We start from the raw sequence: 18,852 nt of genomic DNA on the forward strand, positions 1-18,852 counted from the left end.
GCCCAGAGACAAAATGTAGTTAAAGGGAAATGGGATAACTTAAGTTAGAAAAAAGCTGGCTAGAAACAAGCAAAGCTAAGGCCAGGCATTCATAAGTAAGGAAAAGTCTCCATGTATTTATTGGGGGGCTGGGTGGTGGGCTCCCAAAGAGTAAAATAAAACCAACTATAGAGAAACTTGAATGGCCTGTTGCAAATGTTCCATAAACACTGGAGAGAAAAGATGAAGTCAGGAGAATGTTCCTCCCCTCAGTACACAGAGGATATATGGCATTTTCTAACATTAAGGAGGGGATTCAAGTCAATAGGAGTCTTAGTGGTGCAGTACAGCTGTAATTGAAGTGAAAGTCTCACATGTGTGTCATGTGATCAACAATAGGCCATGTGCACAACAGGAAGCCAAGACACTCTAGCAGTGATGCCATAGCCCTTATAACTCCAGAACAGAAAGCCTCACTCACCTGTGTGTGGTGAGACTGGGACAAATGGAGCTACTGGACTGCCAGCTGTCTAAATGTATGCCCTGTATAGCTATGTACCGCACTTCACACTTGACAGCAACAATGACTACTCTACACTGTTCATCCACTTGCATTCTGTACCATACTTTCACCGTTACTTGAGAACAAACTCCTTGTACCCATAAAAATAGATCCCTGTACTCAACCTCAGGCAGGTGCTCCAAAGGATTCCAGAAAGCATTGTTATCAATGAGGGTAACAGCTCCATGGAGGCTCTTGTCCCTGAAGATCTCTCAGTGAGACAAATAGAAAGGAATAGACACAGGGATACCGACGGTCTTGATTCTGCACAGGTCTAAGCCAGTGTGTGTACTGGTGCCTTACCATCACAAAACAATGCATCAAAGAAACTTCACGTTAAAATAGGCTATATCAAAGCTTGGGTGTGTAAGTGGGTTTGTGCAGGTGCACCGTGATGCTTACACAGCAGTGGAATCTCCTAAGACTGTCTTTCTCTGTACACGGTCTCACCATCACTCACACATCATCATAACCTAGCAAACACTGCTTTCTTTCAGCGAACCAGGGGTGCTAAATAACAAACGGCTTTTTCCAGCCCCAGGCTCAGCACTTCACCCTGGGGTCGTTTTCTTCTCTGAGGATGAGTTTGCTCCCGGGAGGTGATGCCGGTCTTTGCCGCAGAGGTTTGTTTGGGGACTGAAATGAGATGACACACATAGGAAATCTCTAACCTGGCACCTGACATGCTCACCACCCTGAGGTAACCACTGAAGGGAAGCAGCATTATGAAGGTGTGGATGACAGAGGTTGGAAGGGAAAGTGCCATCTCTCAAGCTGACAGGATCCATGAGCATCCTGAGCATCCATGGCCAGGATTCCACAAAGCCCACTGTCCTCCCATTGGTCCTAGCTGTCTTGTGGAGAATTGACTAGAAGAATCTACACGGGATGCAATGCTGAGTGTTATTTCACACCTGGCTTTCTTGCAGAGTCTCAGCTCATGGTAAAGACCCATCTGGTACTGATAAATTTCACAAAACTGTTTAACTTCAATTTCTAGGCCTTACTTTCCCTACCCCAAAACCATGAACAATGAGCTCCTGAAGTTATGTGGCAGAGAACAGTTCTGACAGTTAAAAGAACAAATACTCGAGATGACACTGTGGGTAAGGTATTTAGGAAGCCCTTGAAGTTGGTTACACACAATGAAGATCACGTGTTAGTCTCCATGACTGTCTCCTTCCCTGCCCAAGACTTAAGGTCAGGTTGCCTCAGGGCTCACTCTTGGTACCTTTCTGTTTCTTTAATGTCCATATTCAACCCACCCCATTCTGTGGATTCAGATACCATCAGCTGAGGACTGGCCTCTTTACTGAACTTGAACTCTTCATACCTGCCCAGCCAGTGTCTGCACTTGTAAGTCTCACAGACATCTCTAGCCCAACAAGCCTGTAATTGAACTGCCAATCTCTACTTCTGATCTCACAGATCTCTCCTTACTTGAGGGTAAGTCCATCCTTCCCCTCAGTCAGGCACCAGCCCTGGGAGTCAGTGAAGCCTCCTCTTTCCCCACATTCATCACATCTGGAGAGATCCTGTGGGCTCCATGTCCAGAATGTACAACAGGATCTTTCCTCTCTTCTGGCCACCATTGGGGCATGTATTCAACTTGCCTTGGCCTCTGCTTTGTGTCCCTTCCTTTGGAGAAGTGATGCTCCTTATATGGCTCTTCACAGCCCTACATAATACAAGCCTCCAACATAGCCTCTGTTACTCTAGCCCAACCTATACTCTGGCCAAGAACATTCCACATCCAGGAAACAAGATCTCCCTCAGCACATGTGCCTGGAATGTCCTCCACCTTGGCTAAGGCCTCCGCCTCTTACTGGCCTTTGCTCAAATGTCATATTCCCCACTTTTCCCTTCTGTGACCATCCATTTAGAGTTGTGACCTACCCTCTGCCTATGCCACCCTCTTCATTCCTGATCTCTGTCTTATTTATTGTACAGTATCTTCCCCCTTTAAGGATATTCCATATTTTATCAAGTTTCTCTCCCAGCTTATACCACCCTCCCCTAAGCCCTGACAAGAACGGAAGTTCTGCAGAGACAGGGATATATTCTTATACTTTGCTCTGGTAAGAATTCTAAATTCTTAACAGCAGTGCATGTCACAGAACAAACTCATATTTGTTAAATGAATATGCACAGAATATAATCTCCTGAGAGCTGGCATATAATTATAAATTATAAAGACGGATGAACCATGCTTACTGCTTCCCCACAATCTGCTGGGCTCACTATTCCCTGTTCCAGGTGAAGCCCTGTCAGCAGCCAACTCTTGTCAAACAGCTGCTGGAAGGTGATGGCTCACAACCAGCACTTAGCAAGTACATTTACCAGGTCGGAGAGCAAGGCAAATGACAAGGATTAGGGCTAGGGCATGCACTTTGTCAGTTTCCAGTAGTAAACACAAATCCCCCGAACTGAGTTTCCTTAAATAACTGTTTCCTCTGTGGGGGCCAAGTGACCAAATTGGACTCTTGTAATGTCCTGTACCATCCAACACATGAACCCAGACAGGAAATATCATGTTCCTTGTTCGGGTGACTCCCAAAGCTTCAACACACCTATGCCACTTTGCCTCCACCACCAGCATTCACTTGGGTGACCAGAAAGTGCTTATTTCCTCCTGAGGAAGGGGGAGACTTTTCTAGAAGAAATAGCTGCACTCACCAGGATGAAGACGGTGAAGAATATAACAACAATGGCGGCCGTGATGAACAGCTTCTTTCGGGGAAACACATTAGCAGGGAGGAGGAAGACCAGGGCGAAACAGATGGCACCTCGGAGCCCTCCGTAGGCAATGATGAACTGGTCCTTGAAGGTCAGGGGAATGGTCCGGAACCAGTTAATCACTTGAGTCAGGACAAAGACACCTGGGGACAAACAGAGAACCAGAGGGAGCAGACTGTGTGAATATGGGCAGACAGGGATAGATAGGGACAGACCTGGGCTTCTGAACCTCTGAGTCTTGGAGACTGTGCAAAGTGTGTGCCCCACCTCCCACCCCATCCTGTGAATCCTGGGGACTCTTGGGTCCTTGGTCTTATCATTTCAGGATAACATGTTTGTACCCATCAGAATTAGAGATGTAAAGAGAGACTAATTTTATCTACAATAAAAGCTTAGAAAGAATATAGAAACACAAAGAAAATAGGGAGAGAGAAAAATCAGATGGGGATGGAAAAAGAACAAGGTTAGGAAGAAAAGGAGAAGTCAGTGGAAAAAGAACAGGAAAGGGAAAAGAAAAGAACAGGGGAAGAAGAAGAAGGAGAAGAAGAGGAGGAGGAGGGGGAAGAGGAAGAGAAAGAGGAAGAGGAGGAAGAGGAAGAAGAGAAGGAGGAGGAGAAGGGGAAAAGAAGAAGAGAAGAAGAAGAAGAAGAAGAAGAAGAAGAAGAAGAGGAGGAGGAGGAGGAGGAGGAGGAGGAGGAGGAGAAGGAGAAGGAGGAGAAAGAAGTCCCACTGGGTCATTGTCACTGACTGAACAAATGACTGTTCCCTACCCAGTGCTCGCCAGATCAGACAGAAGGCCAGGGTGAAGCAGACGAATGCCCAGTTCCACTCGTGGTTCTTCCCAACGGTGGACACGCCCATGAAGATGAAGATCAAGGTCTCGCTCACGCTGCTCAGCATCTTCATGAAGTACTTGATGGTCGTGTAGGACTTCTGAGACACGTTCTCTTCCACATACTTATTCATTGTCATGGCACATGCTGTGATTCTAGAGGGAAAGACGCAGCTTCTATGTAAACACAGCCTCTGCACAGTCAGAATACCAGGGTCAGCTCCTAAGCATGAAACAATCCCTCCGCCTTCTGCTTGCCTGGAGCCCTAAATAATCCCTGTACGTTCTGTTCATCGCCTGACATCCATACGCTCTGACAATCCGTGGTCACCATCACCATCAACCCTCCTTTGAGCATCCTAAATTTTAAAAGTCCAGAGTAATTTGAAACTCAGTCTCATCCTATAAAAGCACTTCTCTGACTTTATTCCTACGTTATATAAAAACCTTGAACTACAACATAACATCCTACACTCTCTCAGGTTTCACCCGGCTTCCTCCCTGCTCGTCTTCCTCACCACACCCCTCTCCATATAACTGGATGTCATTTCAACTAGTCTGTGGTGTCTGTTTCTATGAAATTCAAAATGGGCTCCAAGAATTTCTAAGTAAAGGAAGTTTCTGTTTCTTTTCTCTAGTGTTTTCCTCACAACTTTGTGCCCGTCGCTATCCCTCCTAGGGTAGCTGTTTTAGCATGGTATCTTGGCATACCTTGGAAAAAAGGTCAGATCAGATACACACTGGCAAGGTGGGCACTCACATTCCTCATGCACTTGCCTCACTGGAGCGCAACTTTCACAGCCTTCTCTCACTCCATCTGGCACACACCTCACACCTCGGCTGCCCATCACCTGCAAAGCACTCCGTGTTCTTGACTGCTGTCTACCCCATGGGCACACAAGTTCGTATCAGCCCAGGATATCACCCCCAACCAACTTAAATGCCACCCAAAGTTGGAAATGTAATGTGACGCAGGTGACAGCATATACCAAGTCCTCTATGAAGAGGTACAGTCCCCATAGAGTGCAAGAAGACTTCATTATGAGAATGAACTGAAGGGCAAAACAGAACAACGGGACTCTAGTGAGCTTCCACTGAGTGAGAGCCAAGCCATAAAGCAACTTTCAGTCATAGAGGATCTGATTCAACTCCAGGGCCACCCCAACACAGTGTGCATGGTGGCATGGCCCACAGTGTGCAGTGGTCTTCCTTAACTCGAGACACTTGTTTGTAAGGAAAGCGTCCTCTTACGGCATGGAACAGTTGAATAATCAAAGCCCAGATGCTCTGAGATCAGAGCCAGCAGGTAGTCACAAGCCTGTAACCTTGTAACAAACATACCCATTCCTCACATAGACGTTTTTATCTTGTTTTTATATTAAAAAAAACAAAACAAACACTCCACCTTTGCAAGGATTCTGCATTTAGACACAATTGTTACTACCACCGCCAGAACAAGGAATGTGTTTCTTTTAGATTTATATGGGTGAAGAATGTGTAATTCATGCAGTTTCCCAAAGAAAGGGTGGCCTTTTGAACGAGCTAATAAAACTGAGCAGCCGCAAACACGGCAAAGCCTCTGCATTGCTGAGAGTTTATTCAATGCAGGTTCGTGTTTGGAGAAGCCTTCCTAGGAGCCAGGGACTGAGTAAACACTTTGTATGTGTTGTGTCAGCTAATCCTCATAACCTGTTTATGAGGCAAGTTCTATTATCACCCCCACTTTCATAAACGGGAGAACAAAGGTGGACTCAAGATTTCACAGCTAGTAAATGGTGGTGCCCCAGTGCTCAACCAGGGAGTCTGATGGAAGCCAGTGCTATTGTAGACCTGACCCTCACTCCTGGGAGTTCTTAGTGAGCCCATCTGTCTTGGGGGAGAGGTAGTGTCCACTTCTTGTCAAGCTCTGAGCCCTCTACTCTCAAGCATAAGGCTATCTGTATTTGTTTCCTATTTCTACCGTAAGAAATTAGAGCTTCACAGTCCATTTTATCATCTCACTTCTATAAGTCCAAATCAAAAATAATTTTAACTAGGCTAAAAATATTATCAAGATGTTGATGGAGCTGTGCTCCTTCTGGAAGCTTCCAAGGAGAATCTGTCCTTTTTTCTGCTCTACCTTCTAGAGTCTGCTTAAAATCTTTGGCTTGTGGCCACATCACTCTGCCTCTAATGTTCCCGATTGTGACAATGATTAACTCCCTCTCATAAGGGTCCCGTGATTACACCAAGCCCATCTGATTATTATTATTATTGCAATTTCCCCATCTCAAGAACCTAGTTAAATCTCATCTTCAATGTCCCATTTCTCTTAGAATGTCAGTTATTAGGAAGTTCTATGAATCAGGATGTAGAAGACTTTGGGTGCCTTTGGTTATTTACATCTCAGAAATCTAGACCTTTTCATGCTTTTTGGCTTAATGTGGCCCAAAGTAACTGGGGATTGAACCCCAGGATTTTGCACACTAGGCAAGCACTCACCCCTGAGCTTCACTGACAGCACATTTGTAATTTCCAGACAGAGGCTCACTAAGTTGCTTAGGTTGGATGTGAATTTTCTCTAGTGCATGGGCCAGCCTTGGATTTCCAGTCCTCCTGCCTTAGCCTCTAGGGTGCTGGATTGACAGGTCTGCACTCCAGGCTCAGCTTACTTGAACTTTTAAAATCAATTTTTCAGAAGTTGAGATTCCCTAGTACAAAATAAGGAGGCAAAGGCTTCAGTAAAATTACACATTTTCTGGATCACAGCCTTTTATAGGGAAGAGAGTCCCAGCAACAAGAACAGATGAGCTTCTCTTCAAGGTTGAAAGTAGAAAATGTGGGTACAGTTGATAACGGCCATATTACTTCTTAAAAATATTCTAATCCTATGGGCAGCATGCTTCAAGGAGATGTTTAACTATTGACAAATATGGAGAGTAATGAATACCAAGTGCTCCTTACCCCATTTCCCTCAGTTACTTTTATTTTTAAAGGAAAACAGCACCCACTACCCAGTTGAAGCTCTGTGGTTCTTCAGCCCACGCTCAATTCCTTCTCTTCGTGGCTCTAAAAGTTTTCAATCATCACTTGAAAAACATTTTTGCAAGACTAGAATAGTGCTGTGTACATGTGCTACTCAACCCTCCCCAATCATGATCTCCTTATTACTTAGGCAATAAGCACATAATGAAGACAAAAATTAATATTTAGTTCATGATGGAAAGCAACTCAGCTGCTATTGAGAGTATAGCCTTGACCTCTGAATAACAAGTGGATTATGTTCTGTTATGCTGTATCACTCACATGACCAGGAGAGATGTCCATCCTGGGCAGACCCTGACTATAATGGAGCAGTTTTGCTCCCCAAAATCACTTCACGAGGAGGAACACATTGGAGGACTACTGTAGTCCTGGTACCCAGAAGCACCTTACTTGGGAAGTACCTGTTCATCTACAATGCTGATGCATGGGAGGGGTTGGACCAAAGTTTCCAAATATTGCCATTCTGGTCTAACCATGTAAACCCAATGTCCACGGCTGCTCAATCAGTGACTGGAGGATGTTTCCACACCACATAGATTTTGCTGTTCTGGTGGGATTGCAGATCAAACCAGGTCACAGTCAGCAACCTCATAAGGACTGAACCTCAAAACACCAAATGAGCTGGTCTCTTAGGGAGACACAAGCAAAGCAGTGTCATGTGAACAGAGAATGAAACCTCCTTCGACCCTCCTGTCTGGTTACATTCCAGAGAGGACAGTTTTTAACCATTGCAGTGAATCTGCTTTTCCTTCCTTTTCCTAGAAAAATCACAGTACACGCGCAAAGCTGGTGAGGGGTGTAGACCAGTGTGTGACTCTCCTTTGCTACAAGGGAATATTTGACTCGAGTGTCCATGGGGTTAGAGTGACAATGTCCACACCAAAATGACAGCCTAAATAGATTCTTCATATTTTAGGAAACTCTAGTTGAATTTCTTAAATCTACCATCATTCAGAAATATTGGCCTTTAGTATGCCCAGTAGGACTTGACTTGACAACTCTTTCATCAAACATATCTAGCTTTCTCATTTGTCACAGTAGGCAATATGACTATTAATGACAATTTCTATATCAACCAAAATTCTCTGAGCATCTACTGGGGTGAAATTCTGAGCTGTAGTCTAGGGAGATGAAGGCAAATAGGGCACAGTTTCAGCCTCCAAAAGCTCCTAGTCTAAGGGAAGAAATTGTCATGAAGAGATCCCTGCCATCGAACACTGCAGGTGCTAGACAAGGGAACAGAAAGGGTGTGTTGGCAGTGTCTTCTAGACACTCATGAACTCACAGGAGCTGTGGCTGCCTGCACACGAACCGCTCAAGATCAAGCCAGTCAACAATCCAGCATGGAATGGGAGGAGCTCATGAGAAGTTGATGGCTTCCAAGGGAGAGGGAGTCAGTTTTCTGCGGAGATTTAGTCCCTGGTAGGTTGCTTGTGCCCTAGTGGGTGGCCTCACATCCATGTGCACATAGATCACACTACTTGGTCTCTAGGGATTTTTTTTTTTTAATAAGAAAGAGAAGAGGACATGAAGATGTTGGGAGAAGGATGTGATGTTGAAGGCTTCAAAAGGAGTTGGAAGAGGGTTGTGAGGGTGAATAGGATTAGAACGTACTGTGTACATATATGAAATTCTCAAAGGATTAATAATACTAAATAAAAATAACGGCTATTTTAGAAGTTTGGAAAAGGCAATAGTTATACCACAGCAAATGGTGCATTTGTACAAATTTTTCATCAGCAAGAGGCCATCGAGAAAGAAAAATAGGAGGAAAGTACAGCTTCCCTTCAGTGCCTGCAATGGGACAATTTGAGGAGCCATTGCAGATAATAAAATGTGATGCTCGAGTCCCTTATATAAAATGATAGTATTTGAATACAACCTAAGCACACCTCCTTGTACATTCTAAACTGTATCTCGATAACTTATAATGCCTAATACAATGTAAACATTGTGTAAGTGACTATCACCCTCTGTTCCACACAGAGTCATAACAAGAAAAAGTCTGCACCCGCTCAGCACAGATGCAACTGTCTTTTACAAACATTTATGATACACAATTGGTAGAATTCACAGAAGAAGAACTCACAGACAGATAGATGAGTGTAATTCATGAAAAGAAGGTGGGCATGCACAGAAGTTTGAAAGAAAGAGGCTGGCATGCTCAGGAGACTGCTGGAATACTCTGGTAGTCAGAGGAGAGTGGAATGATAACATCAAAAGATCACTAAAGAAGGCAAGGGTCAGAAAATGATAGTTATACATAACCATCAAGAGCTTCTACTTGATTCTGTAGACAAGGTAAGAGGGTGAGGTTTATTTATTTGAATGTAACTGTCTCCAGTCTCCATCATCTCTGTCCCTGTCTCTATTTCTTCTAAGTCCATTAGGAACAGGAAAAGTGTCCCCTGCTTTGTGTATGTCAAGCATATCATTAACGTATCTTGACTCAGTTCCTATATGAATATACTCTTAATAGAAATGGTACTTTGACAGGAACGAAATTATACTCTAGGGGAAAAAAAACTCTGGAGGGGTGTCACATATGCAGAGGACAGATTTGGAAGGGCACAAGCCAAAATGATGTAGATAATTTGTTTCCTTCGATAGCTTGTCATTTCACTTTCAAAGCCCATTCCAGCACCTGGCCTATATAACACACCAAAGCATGGACATGTTTTGACAGGTGTTAGGTTTCCTCGTGTGAGACCACATAGAGGTCAGACATACTGCTTTGTGATTATCTTGCCTCACTTTAACATAAATGTATGGTGATTATCGCCAATTTAGAGATGGAAAAGTAAAATCACTGTAATTAGTGGGTTTTGCATTCAGCAGCAATTGAGGTTTTCTTCATCCTTGTATTGCTTAAAATATAGCATAGGCAAAGATCGGGCTAGCTAATACTCCCTCAACAAGTTCTTCAAGGGGAAGATTGAGTTTCTACTTAAATGATCTGTCATTTGACTATCTGTGAATAGAAAATTCTTCCAATGATTCTCTTTTTCTAGAGGAGGCCATGACTCCAGTATAGTATCCCATGAAGCTGGCCTTCTGTAGACTGCATCTTCTTTCTATCAGAATATGTACTTTGAGAAAATACAGGCTTATATTAGTCTCTGCTTAGTGGGTTCGGTACCTGAGTCCCTGCCAAGTTCAGGTTCTGTAGCTAGATGCGCATGATCATTAAAACCAAAGGGACCTAGCATCAGAATTGAAATAAGGGGGTGGAGGCAGATTTCTGGTTGTAAAGATGTATAAGTTCATGTATATATGCATATGTACAAACTTACATATATTTTATAGAGATATATATTTACCATTTTTGTACAGACATGCATAGACATGCTTTATGTGTGTATTTATAGATGGTATGTCTATTTTATTATAAACATAAATACTTTTAAAAATACAGTGGTCAATTTTTTATTCAATTCTGACATCAACATTAGGAGGCTGTCTTAGTTGGGGTTTTTATTGCTCTGAAGAGACACCATGACAACAAAAACTCTTGTAAAGAAAACATTTAATTAGAGTGGCTCCCTTACAGTTTCAGAGGTTCAGTCCATTGTCATCATTATGGGGGACATGGCAGTGTGCAAGTAGACATGGTGCTAGAATTGTAGCTGAGAACTCTACATATTGCAGGCAACAGGAAGTTAACTGAGACACTGTGCAGTATCCTGAGCATAGAAAACCCAAAGGCCACTCTCACAGTGATACACTTTCTACAACAAGGCCACACCCACTCCAACAAAGTCACACTTCTAATAGTGCCATTCCCTATGAGATGATGGGGGCCAATTACATTCAAACTACCACGGAGGGTTTTCCTAGAATTGGGGCTACTTTGGAGTATATTGTGTTGATAGGCCATTGCACAGTTCATTTGCTCCCACAATGAATCTGCATGTGGGACTAAAATATGCAAATAAAATTACAGGAATGACGCAAACAAATCCTATATTTTCAATGAAAACTGTGTCCAAATGAAGGCATACCCAGAGTCAAGTCTTGCAATGATGAGGACCCATTCATTAGCTTTCTCTGTATTGATTAAATTCAGGTCATATGGTGACTCTGGGCACAGTGCATGTTCTCAGAAAAAGAACTCACCCATGTGAAGTAAATTAATTATTCCAGAGCATGAATTGACTATAGAGTGAGTTGTCTCTTCCAGGAAACCCAACAACCAAAAGAAAGTGAGTTTGACATATTATAAAACGCAAGTGAAAATTGTTTTCAGAGGAAGAATCAAGCATAAAAACTGAATCATCTTCTGTAAAATACGAAAAATGAAATAAATGCTGTTACTCCTGTAACCTTGCCCTCTTTCATAGATTCCCTGCCTTAGTGTTTACTCTACCTTTTATAAATGTTTTCAATTTGACCACTGTGTATATATCACTAGTCGGCACCTGATGCAGATGTGATTTCATGCAGTAGGATCACACAAAGGGTCGTAAGTCATTGTCCAAAATGCAATGAACTATAAGGAATCACAGGACCATGGAGTCAGATGACTCTAGCTGAAGAGTGCTGAGTAAGATTTCAAAGAGCCTGCAAGATTTGGTCCTGTCTTAACAAAGAAATTAAAGCAGATCTCTCCACATGAGCACAGTGGAGATAGATCCCATGTAGTGCTGGGAATGGAACCCGCCCCCAAACACCCTTGTAACACTGTTATGTACAAAGTATTTTCAAGTATTGCTGGTGTGTCCTGGGAACATGACCTCAAGTGGCTGCTTTATTAAGTCTCTTATGGTGTATGGCATGTGTATTAGAACAGTATGTCTGTGAACCACATAAATAGTGGAAATCCTTGGAGAGATGCAAATGCCTTGCTTCATCTGAGAAAATCAGGGGGTCTACATAAAACGGTCATTCTATGTAATTTCTAAATGCACCAACATTTTAAGAGAGTAAGCAGGACACAGTCGGAGGGCTCACGATGGGGCAATGGCTGGGACTTGAGATAAATCATCTCACTTAGTGTTTGATTGGAAGGTGGACCCAAAGGCTAACACAGGATCTGAGGGCTACCGTGTTTGAATAGCATTTTCCAGCTGTTCTCCCCGCTCCCAGTCTCCAACCAGGCACCTTCCTGCTGCTGCCAGCTGCACATCCTCTCCTGACAAGCATTCCTTAGCCCTGGAGGCAGCTGACCAACTTAGGGCTATGACCGTTAGTTACACTGTCAGCTGCATGCAAGACAGTGGTGTAAAAGAGACAGGGACACATCTGCTGCTGCATTCATTATAACAGAGTAACATGAGTGGGTAAATCGCAGGACGGGTCCCAGATACCTGCATGGTGGATGGGAGAGTCGGCTTTCCTCTCCTCCTCAGAGTTCAGGTCCCTGGAGACCCCACAGCATCTCAACCTGGGGGCTTTCTTTGTTCTTTCCCATCCTCTCAAAATGCTCTTCTTTTTATCAATAGGATCTCATTAAAAAGCATCATCATTTCTAGCCTATTTTTAAAAAATGTTTTTTTTTTTTCCCTCCTGATAATGTGGAGTCGGACTAGATTGGGAGGCTGTCTCAGTCGAAGCCGACTGTAAAATCATCGCCTTCTGTTGGTAACAGGCCTCACTTTTCCTGAAACAAGGGTTTGATTCAATCATTTCTCAAACTGCTGGGCCAGTCACTATCCTTCCTTTGAAACATTTTCTAATAGGAACTGGCTGGATAGATCTCCCTCACTCGCCAGCAATCGGGTTGCAGATACATGAAACCCAATTTCTATGTACACCTTACTTCATACCTAACCATGACACAAAGGAAGGCAATGTTGGCAAAAAGTTTGGTGAACATGGGGAGTCCTTGGTATCGTGTCCCGCATGATTCGTACCTGTCCTTGTCAGGAGTTTATTTAGTCACATAACCCAGCAAGCCTCCTTTCTTACGGTTTGTTCCTGCTCCTCTTTCTCACACAGCTTTGCTATCCTATTTGAACTGGACACCTGGCTGCAAGGGCACCAGATGACTCAAGTTACCTCAAATAGCTAAGGGATTAAGTGTGAGGACACGTGGGAAGGCCACTTGGCCAGATCTCTGGAAAACACTGAAAACTCAGAGCTTTGACTGAGGCAAGAGAAGAGTAGGAGAAAAGAGAAAGAGAGCCAGAGGGGTCCTCTGGCACAGAGAGAGCTTCACATTGCTGTTCCTCACCAGGGGACACAGCCAGTCCTCAGAGTCACCCAGGCCATGACCACTCTATGCAGGGGACAAAGGAGAGGCAAACGGAGGCCTTTAAAATCAAGGTTTGGTCATCGCCTTCAGGTGCCCAATAGGTCACTGGAAAAGCAGGCCTTGACTCTCTGTGTTAGATGGGTGTCTATCAATAGAAACGTAAAATACACAACCTAAAAGGAAGAGATGTTGATTTGGGGCCAGGGACTCAGTCCGTGGTCACCTGACCCTCTTGCTTCGGGCCTGTGGGAAAGTGTGTCAGAGAAGCTGCCTTATAGCAGCTGGGAAATGCCAGGAGGCATGTGTCCCAGTATTGCCTTCAGGAGCACACCCCGAGTGATGTAATTTCCTTCAACTCAGGCACACCTACAGAAGGTCCTAACTCCTCTAGGCTGGCAACAAAGCCTTCAGCCTATAGATTTTAGGGAGTCTTTTGAAATTCCAACCCTAACACTCTTGTATTTGAATGCCTTACTCTAAGTCAGTGGTTCTCAATCTGTGGGTCATAACCCCTTGGCGTTGAATGACCCTTTTTCACAGAGATTGCCTGAGACCATCAGAAATATCAGATATTTACACTGTAATTCATAACAGTAACAAAACACAGTTATAAAGTAGCAATAAAATTAACTTTACTGTTGGGGGTCACCACACCATGAGGAACTGTATGTATTGAAGAGTCACAGCATTAGGAAGGTTGAGAACCACCGCTCTATGTGGCTTAGGGTCCTACAACTAAATTCATAAAATCCTTTGCATTTTTCTATGGTTTAAATTGTTTACTTGGAGTCAAGTGATCATTACCAAGGTAAAGTTAAGCATCATTCTAGGAAGTTCTAGTTAGAAAGTGACTATCTACTTCATTGTCAATTTTCTAAAAAAAAGGGGGACCGGGCGGTGGTGGCCCACGCCTTTAATCCCAGCACTCGGGGGGCAGAGCCAGGTGGATCTCTGTGAGTTCGAGGCCAGCCTGGGCTACCAAGTGAGTTCCAGGAAAAAGCGCAAAGCTACACAGAGAAACCCTGTCTCGAAAAACCAAAAAAAAAAAAAAAAAAAAGGGGAGGTCTTTGGAAAAAAAAGATAATTATTTCTTAATAATAAGTCGATAAATTTTACTTATGATTCATTATATTGATTTACACTTTGGACCATTATGTTAATAGAAAGCAATGTTATTGTCTTTAACTCAGCATTCTTGAAAGATAAGTCAACAGTGACATCACACGTATTTCCTTCAAAAGGATGTAAAGAATAGTCCAGAAAACATCCAAAATTAGTGATCACAGCACTACCCCATTACACAGATGTTGCTGTTCTTCAAGGGAATGAGGCAGGATCGGCTCTTAAACTAAGACAGTTTGCTGAACTCTGTCATTTTAACTTAGCAGGCAAACATCCCTACGTTTTCCTCTCTGTGGAGTTCCCAATCACACCCTAAATCTGCCCTAGTGCCAACACTGAAGGAGCCCAACAGTGTCACCAGGCCCTGTCAGGAAAATGGTGTCAGTGTTCTGCTGTCTTAGAAAAATGTCGCCATGGGACTGCAGTGTATTGATTGTCATAAATCAGCCAAGCATGGCATTTATTGGCTTCATCTTACGGGTGAATTAACTTGTGTTTGGATGGTGAAACCACCATCTCACCACCACAACCTCTTGCAGAATCAGAAGTGTGCTTGGAGGGAAGGACGACTGGCCATCAGCTTTGAGATTCAGCTGTGATTATCTCCAGTGATGTGCCCACCAACGTTTTCTAACCCATCTATAAAGTAAGTAGGCATGAGAAGAATGGCCTTTCTTTGGTTTTGGCTTGTGAGATAGGATCTGAGAACTCTATAGTCCAGCCTCCAGCTCATGGTGGTCCTTCTGCCTCACCCGCCTAGATAAGAGGCACGTGTGCCCCGTGTTCATAAACAGCTGGAAATAATGTTTTTAATATTGCTTTATCTCTAAGAAGATGAGGCAACAACACAGTGTATTTTTAATGTTGAAAGCTGTGTGACTTTATAACTCCATTCACAAAGGTGCTAACTGGGTCTACAGACTTCGTTTTGTTTTGCTTATTCTGACAAACTTCCCCAAAGAAAGCTCCAATCCAGTTGGAACATTGAAGATATTTATATCTAAACCCTGGAGAGGCTTAAACTGATGCAGAGACCATGGAGGGATGCTGAGTACTGGGTTGTTCCTCGTGGCTTGCTCAGTTTGCTTTCTTACACAACCCAGGACCACCTGTCTAGGAGAGGCACCACCCACAGTAGGCTGGTCCTCCTACATCAACCATTGATCAAGAACCTGCCCCACAGACATGCTCACAGGCCAATCTGACAGACGCAATTCTTCAACTGAGGTTACCTTTTCCCAAATGACTCTACTTTGCACACATACATACAAATTGGTGATGCTGATTTTCACAGCCAAAGATGCTAAATATTATGATTTCAACACCCAATTACTATAAAAGTCACTAATGAAATATCTTATAGTTGTGTTTTTTTTCTTCCTGGTACTAAACATTTGTTTTCCTCTTAGTGCACTACTTAATTTTGGCTATCTGCATTTCAGGTGCTCAAAAGCCTTATGTGGGTATGGCCACCACATTAGACAGGCTGGAAGACAAAACGAAAACAATGCAAACGTTGGTTTTTATCGGCTGATGCTTAGTAAACAACTGGAAACACCGAAATAAATACAAGAGAATTCTTAACTTACATGACCCTGGGCTATCTCATTTGAAATCCCCTCTTTAAAAGAAAAATTCTTCCCCTATTGTGGATGCAAACTTGAAAAAAAAAAAAATAAGCTTTCTGTGGGTTTCTTTGTTTTTCTCTTTCCTGGAAAGGTTCTCAGAAAATCGTGGGACATATTTTTATTTTCCTGTTGTCTACCTGATGTGCTGACCCCTTTGGTCGTGATTCCTCCCATATGGCAACTATCCTGGGGTAGTCACATCTGATTTTGAAGGGTTTGGTCATACTCAGGTATGCTATCAGTGAAGGGAGAAACTGGAGTTGAAAAGAAAGTCACTGCTTTTTAGTGTGTTGTACGGCACAGTGACCCAAGGAGAAGGGCAAGGCCTTGAAGTCAGAGATCTTGGGCTCCAGGCTTGGTCCCTGTGTCCTTCCAGCCAACTCTCTCTCTCTCTGTTGGTAGCTGGACGCTCAAGATGCTCCTTGTGTCTGAAATGTGTCTGAATTGTGATGTCTGGTGTAATGTGTTATGAGTGTCCCGTGGTGTCCTGTGCTCCTTAGGTTTTTACTTTTTTTTTTTTTTTTGACAACAGTAATAAAAGACCCACTCATTCTGGCATGGAGAGAAACGACTTCCTGCTCATGAGTCTTGAAGTGATAAGCTCCTGAGTGCTGCCAAGCACAGTGAAGAATGAGGAGGGAGCAGCTGTAGCCCACAGTTCTCCTTTGCTAGAAAAGCCCATGGCCCTAATTGATCATTTAAACCCACAGCGAGAGTTTAAATTACCCAAAACTTCCCCAACATCATTCTTTCCACTTCAGATCTGCTGCAAATGGACAAATTACCAACACAGTTCTGTCAATCATCTCCACCTAAAATTAAAGGAGCTAAAACCCACATTACCATGGCCTTTTGGGACCTTGATCTGCTCAGTTTCATCACTTTACAGGATAAATGGTATTCTTTTGTCTCAACAACATGTCCCTAGCTCCCTAGGACCCTTTTGAACAACTAATAAAGAGATTCAGACCCAGTCCAATATAGCAAACAAAGATAAGCTTTCTCATTCCTCTCAAAATGTAAAATAGATTGTCAACCCTACAAAGGAAAGTAAGAAGAAAGAATAGAATCCTCACTGCAAGAGCAACCAGCTCAACCATAGGCTGGACCCACACCTAGACCAGACTTGAGCTGATCATTCCAATAATTTATTATTATTTTATGTGCATTGGTGTTTTTTTCTGCAGATATGTCCATGTGAGGAAGCCAGATCCCCTAAAATGGAATTACAGACAGTTGTGAGCTGCCATGTGGGTGCTGAGAATTGAATTTGGGTCCTTTGGAAGGGCAAGCAAATCTCTGAACCTCTAAACCAGCTCTCCAGCCCCTGCTAATCATTCTAGAAACAACTGTATACTAGAAATTCCCTTTCTTTTCTTTTTCATGTTTCTTCTCCTCTCAATGTTTTTCTTTACATGGACTGGACTGATTCAGCCTCTAGAGAGCCAGGGTATAGCCATAACTACCTACTGAGGCAGCCTACAGTCAAGTTTGGGCCTCAGTGTACACATTCATTAAGTAATGCTAAAAACTACCACTTCCTAATTTTTTGCAATAAGGCAGGTACGGGAATTGAAATAATAAATAGAAAATACTTAGGAAGTATTCTTCAGAGGAGAACTCTATGGAATTATTAACCCATTAAAATGAAATGAAGAAAAACACGGAGCATAACTCCTCCAAGAAATGAGGCATTTCTGAAATTCTTGGAGCCTACCCCCCAAAAAAAATCCATCCTTTCCCAGTGGGCTACAAGCTACAATAGAGGTAAAACACTCCTCTGCAGGGCAATGCATACACCAGGCTCCAGGGGTTTGTGTGACAGACAAGCTGAAGCCCAGAACTTGGTATCCAAAGGGAGATCACAAACTTCCATGAAAGGTCATTATTGGATTTTAATGGATTTGATTTTAGGAGAGTGTCAAAGTGTCAGTCAGAGCCCTTGAGAAAAAAAAAAATGTCAAATCTCCCATCACCAGTGGGAAATCATCAGTGAGCATGTACTGAGCACAAAGTTCAAAACACATATATGAAGTCAAGAGTTTCCTAATTCCTAAAAGACCTGTTAGTCACCTCCTTGTCCCCTTCAATGCTGGTTTGATATGGAAAAGGGTCCAGAGCTGTTGATATGCAACATTTCTTGTGTAGAGGGGAGTATGAAAACCTTCCCAGAACTTTAGGTCTAGTGCCACAGAAAATGAACTCTGAATCACTTAGACACAGACAGATGGCTCTCTCTCTCTCTCTCTTTCTCTCTCTCTCTCTCTCTCTCTCTCTCTCTCTCTCTCTCTCTCTCTCTCTCTCTCTCTCTCTCTCTCTCACACACACACACACACACACACACACATCCTGCATGAAAATGTAGGTGAATGTAGGCAGAAATGATGCTTTTTGCATTCCATGAGGTGTCAAAGCATTGGGTAACACCAAAAAGGGAAATCCCAGTCTAAATCTAAGAACATCCAGGGAAGACCAGAAGACCTCCATCACATTGTAATTAACGAAGTTGTCAGCGAGGGGCCTATCCAACTCCAGTCTCATGACAACCAACAGCAGAAACAACAAGCTTTCTGAATACCCTGAGAACACTTGCTTGGAGTACCTCCCTAAAATCAAGACATAAATTCTACTTTCCACCTTGAAAATATGCTTTTATTTTCAGCCTAAAGCTTTTGTTCTACAGAAGGAAAGTTCTTTCTAATCGGACTCTCATGTTAACTACCTGGTCATTCCATGAGCTCGTTCCCGGACAGGCTGTCAGAGTTCAGCTAAAGGC

General features: G+C 43.1%; 1 protein-coding gene across 1 annotated transcript in view; it reads right to left on the reverse strand.

Annotated features, from left to right (window-relative positions):
- Positions 1-18,852, reverse strand: part of Slc9a2 (solute carrier family 9 member A2) — an 86,739-nt gene that overhangs the window by 24,482 nt on the left and 43,405 nt on the right. Inside the window, exons 4-5 of the mRNA XM_059282141.1 lie at positions 4,048-4,265; positions 3,218-3,420 (exon numbers count right to left, since the gene is read on the reverse strand). Of these exons, the coding sequence (XP_059138124.1) occupies positions 3,218-3,420; positions 4,048-4,265 (421 nt within the window). The remainder of the gene's footprint in view (positions 1-3,217; positions 3,421-4,047; positions 4,266-18,852) is intronic.

This window comes from Peromyscus eremicus, chromosome 16_21, assembly GCF_949786415.1.
Source record: "Peromyscus eremicus chromosome 16_21, PerEre_H2_v1, whole genome shotgun sequence".
Taxonomy (NCBI): domain Eukaryota; kingdom Metazoa; phylum Chordata; class Mammalia; order Rodentia; family Cricetidae; genus Peromyscus; species Peromyscus eremicus.